Raw genomic sequence first — 5,114 nt, 5'->3', positions numbered from 1 at the left:
CACACACACACACACACACACACACTCTCTCACACGCACTCTCACACTCACACACTCACACACAGACACACACACTAAAGTTGAACTGATACATATAGAATCCCATGCTCTCTCTCTCCGTCTCTCTCTCTCTCTCACCTGGTGGAGACCCAGTGTCCCTGGATGTTGGGTGGCATCTGGACAGTGATGCGAGCACCGTTCTGCAGGTGTTTCAGCGTGTGGAGACACTGTGTGTCTTTGGACGGCCAGACGAGACTCTTCTCTAGAGCCAGACGAGGAGACGAGCCCTTCACACAACCTGATGAGATCAAGCACAGCAAACACAGCTCATCTCATGCAGATCGAAACACTGAAATAATACGATCTGAAAATGTACTCCAGTTATCAAAATTACCTAGCACTTGAGAAACACTCCAGCAACACCTTAAAGGGATAGTTACCCTGAAATGAAAACTTTCTGGTAATTTACTCATCCTCGGGCCATCCAAGATGAAGAAGTCCTTTTTTTCTTCAGTAGAACAGTAAAGAAGATTTTTTTTAGCTGAAACCGTGCTCCCTGGTGATTCATATAATGAAAGTCAATGGCTACCATCGCTTTGAGAGTCAAAATATTATATACAGGCAACACAAAATAAATCCTTGTGGCTCCTGATGATATATTGAGTTCTTATGAAGAGAAACGATCAGTCTGTGCAAGAAACTGAACATTATTTACAGCATTATTACTGTAATCCGGTCTGGAGTGATGTTCGGTTCACGAACGAATCATTCTTTTGAACTGATTCTTTTTAGTGAACTAGTTGAATCAGTTCATCGAATCAGACTGAATCATCTGAATCAGTTCGCGGCTCGAGCAGCACAGATCTACAAGTTACTGAATCAGAAGTCACTTTCAGACGCCTGACAGTCACTCTGACTCCAAATGAGCCGAAATACTGTCGTATCTGATCCTGTGATGAATGAATCATTCAGTGCTGAGGAAACAGTTCGACTCGGACCGAAGACCGATGAGCAGCTGATCTGCGCATGCGTGAACCCAACACTTGAATGAAAGCGTCAAACGAAAGTTTTTATAATTTCTCATTGTGTGAGTACGTAAATGAACTAGTGAATCAATTCATTAAATCGAACTGTCCAAAAGAATCAGTTCACAGAAAAGAATCATATTCCACTGTTTGCCTGAGGCTCTGGATTACAGTTAATAATGCTGTAAATAATGTTCAGTTTCTTGCACAGACTGATCGTTTCTCTTCATAAGACCTCGATATATCATCAGGAGCCATGAGGATTAATTTTGTGTTGCCTGTTTACGTGTTTCTGCCTCGGTAGCCATTGACTTGCATTATATGAATCACCAAGGAGCACGATTTCAGCTAAAAATCCTCTTTACTGTTCTACTGAAGAAAAGTCTCCTACATCTTGAATGGCCTGAGGGTGCGTAAACTACCAGCAAAATATGACTTAAATGACCTTTAAACTAACTGTCCAACTGTGTAGCTGAGTAATATCAGTTTATGTTAGCACTGAAGCAGAATTTATAAAGGGTTCATTCACAAAAATAAATATACAGATGAATGTCAGAAGTAAACATGCATGCAAACATGTATCTATACTGCGATGATGCCTGGTTGTAAAGATTTCTACACAATGTTTAGATCACAATTCAAAATTAATGCTATTAATCTACATTAGAGGATATAAAGCGCTTTAATGAATGTGGGAACGAGCCGCTGCTGGACTGAGAGCAGCATTTATAATTCATTTTCACATAATGACACTTGGAGCAAATACAGCTGATGGCTGGATAACAGCAAACACATTTCTGGCCGGCGATCAGGAGCCGCATGAGGAAAATCTGAGAGAATCTGAGCACTAAAACCTCGGAAATGAAAGTATTTGGGTGCCTGAGGCTGCAGCTCTGGATTCCACACGAACGGTTCTGTTAAGAGTTCTTCACAGAAACATCAATGCCAATGAAAAAGCTTTATTTGTAAGAATGTCCGCCCGCGTTCATTTTTACGGATCATAACGCAACAATGTGTTCTCCAGCTGGAAACATTAGTAACGCTCCAGTGCTTCACTCATATCAAAGTCTTTAACACCTGCAAAACACATACTGTACACTATAGCAGTCAAACGTTTCGGGTCGGAAAGAAGAATCTCTTCTGCTCACCAGTGCTGCATTTATTTAATCAAAAATACAGAAAAAACAGTAAAATTGTGAAAATGTATTTTAATTTAAAACAGCTCTTTTCTATGTGAATATATTGTAAAATGGAATTTATTTCTGTGATCAAAGCTGAATTTTCAGCATCATTACAGTTAAACTCATCTAGAGAAGGTTTAAGTCCTTCTCAAGTTACTAAACCTGGTTTGATGTGGCTTTAAACCACTTTATCTGTTTTGTGAATTATTCTCTACTAGCTAAATGAATAAATGACACAGTTTTCTATGTGAATATATTGTAAAATGGAATTTGTTTCTGTGATCAAAGCTGAATTTTCAGCATCATTACAGTTAAACTCATCTAGAGAAGGTTTAAGTCCTTCTCAAGTTACTAAACCTGGTTTGATGTGGCTTTAAACCACTTTATCTGTTTTGTGAATTATTCTCTACTAGCTAAATGAATAAATGACACACTACTGTTTCTTGAAAGAAATTAATACTTTTATGCAGCGATGCTGCATTAAATTGATCAAGAGTGACAGTAAAGACATTTATAATGTTACACATGATTTCTATTTCAATTAAATGCTGTTCTTTTGAACTTTCTATTCATCAAAGAATCCTGAAAAACAAAATGTATGTTTCCACAGAAATATCGTGCAGCACGACTGTTTTCAACACTGATAATAATCAGAAATGTTTCTAATAATCAGCATATTATACTGATTTCTGAAGATCATGTGACACTGAAGACTGGAGGAATGATGCTGAAAATACAGCTGCACATCACAGAAATACATTACAGTTTAACAGATACTCACATAGAACACAGCTATTATAGATTCTAATTATTTGTAACAATTTTTACTGTATTTTTAATCAAATAAATGCAGCCTTACACTTTCTGAATTTTGGAACGTTAGCATAAATGCACTTAATTTAATTCTGAAGTCTAGAGCATAACTATAACTAGTTATGGGTTTAATATTTTCAATTATGCATCAATGAACTGACACTTCAGTGTGTTTTTCACACTAATTCATGAGCATTTTTATCCATCCGTTGTTAATGCTGACGCCAAACGTCAAGTGTGTTTGGTTCCCAGCGCTGCTTTTCTACTGTATCTCAATCCAAGCGTCCGCAGCGCTCTGGAGAACATCTCCAGCTGGTGAGCTAACAGCTCAAATCTCAGAGCCGCTCTAACTGCCCTCTCCTTCATTCTCATTATATGTACAAGTTTATGAGCTTGCAGACGTTTTAATAGCCGCATGATTCAGTGGAGGAAAGGGTTTGATGTGGATAAGAACATGAGATTACAGCACATGCATTTAGACAAGCATAATGGGCTCCGAGCTCAATGCTTATTTTCTCTCTAGCAGTCTGGTGCCTAAGATCTTTGCTTTTTTACATTTATTATGTATTTTTCTCAGATTTGATATAAGTTTTGCCAATTTACACTATGACACTATGCAGTTAATAAGACACTGTTGATGCATAAAATAAGACCACAACATATATAAAACTGAATATAATTAATTGTTTCAAACTGCATAATTATGCCATCTTAAAGGGGCCATATCACACTATATAATCACATTACACTATATATCACATTATATAATTGTATAATTTACAAACACTATGTAACAAATATAAAGAATTAAATGACCCTGAAACTCAATTCCAGGAGGCAAATTTTGCCATTGAAAAGAAATATATATTTCAGAAACATTTCAGACATTGTTATATAGCAAAAAAAAAAAAAAAAAAATTTAAGAACTTGATAATTTGAGTGTTGCAAACTGGGTAATTATGTTATCTTAAAGGGGTCATATCATAATTTATTTTACATTTATTGTTTCTTTTTTTAGCCAATTTTCAGACATGTAGATAATATAAAGGAGGCAAATATTGACACTTAATAAGAAATGTTAATTTCTAACATAAAACTATATACATAAAACTGATCTTAACTCTTTCAAATTGAGTAATGTTATCTTAAAGGGGTCATATCACACTTTTTTATGTTTATTATTTGTGACCCTGGAGTCGCTGGGGTATATTTGTAGCAATAGCCAACAATACATTGTATGGGTCACAATTATACATTTCTCTTTTATGCCAAAAATCATTAGGATATTAAGTAAAGATCATGTTCCATGAAGATATTTAGTAAATCTCCTACCATAAATATATCAAAACTTAATGTTTGATTAGTAATATGCATTGCTAAGAACTTCATTTGGACAACTTTAAAGATGATTTTCTCAATATTTAGATTTTTGTGCACCCTCATCCTCAAGATGTTTCTGAGCATTCAATAGTTAACGGTCACGTGTGGATGTTCATCTGTGACCTCAGAAAGTACCTGAGGTTTGTTTTATTGCTCCTTTGTGAGATGCTTTGGTTAAAAGCATCTGCTAAATTAATAAACGCAAGTTCAAAATTAGTCGTTTAGTTTTATTAAAGGGACAGTTCATCCAAAAATTATCATTCTGTCATCATTTACACATCACAAAAGAGTACTGGGGTCTAAAGGTCTTCACACTTAATCTAACAGGGCTAGAAATGAACCAGAAGTGACAAAAATGCCACATATATTTACAGTTTGAGGGCAAAAACACTTCATTTCTTAGTTTCATAGCATTCTTTTCTAGACTGGAGACACTAATGCGAAGCGTAGAAATGACCCTGAAAATCAATTCGGAAAACTCAATTAACTTTCTACTGAATCTGCATTATATTTTATTAACGCTGACAAGCGTTTTGACAAATCTTTCAGGTCTGCTGCTGTTGATTTTCACTTCAAATCAAACTCTATTACAGTTTTTAATAAACTACCCGTTCTAATTTAGAATTAATGAATTTAGAAAACCCTAAACAGGACATTTTTAGCAAGTAAGATGAATGAAAACACTCACCAAACACCATCATCATCATCATCATCA

At 35.6% G+C, this 5,114-nt stretch overlaps 1 protein-coding gene across 1 annotated transcript in view; it reads right to left on the bottom strand.

The window, feature by feature from the left end:
* The window catches only part of LOC107549801 (protein APCDD1), a 17,596-nt gene extending 12,488 nt beyond the window's left edge, over positions 1 to 5,108 (bottom strand). The window contains exons 1-2 of the mRNA XM_016230977.1: positions 5,088 to 5,108; positions 139 to 298 (exon numbers count right to left, since the gene is read on the bottom strand). Coding sequence (XP_016086463.1) covers positions 139 to 298; positions 5,088 to 5,106 — 179 coding nt within the window. The 5' untranslated portion in view covers positions 5,107 to 5,108. The remainder of the gene's footprint in view (positions 1 to 138; positions 299 to 5,087) is intronic.
* Between the last annotated feature and the right edge of the window lie 6 nt (positions 5,109 to 5,114).

The sequence above is a fragment of the Sinocyclocheilus grahami genome, unplaced genomic scaffold (assembly GCF_001515645.1).
Source record: "Sinocyclocheilus grahami isolate Dianchi unplaced genomic scaffold, SAMN03320097.WGS_v1.1 scaffold381.1, whole genome shotgun sequence".
Taxonomy (NCBI): domain Eukaryota; kingdom Metazoa; phylum Chordata; class Actinopteri; order Cypriniformes; family Cyprinidae; genus Sinocyclocheilus; species Sinocyclocheilus grahami.
This window is presented reverse-complemented; position numbering and strand designations above follow the sequence as displayed.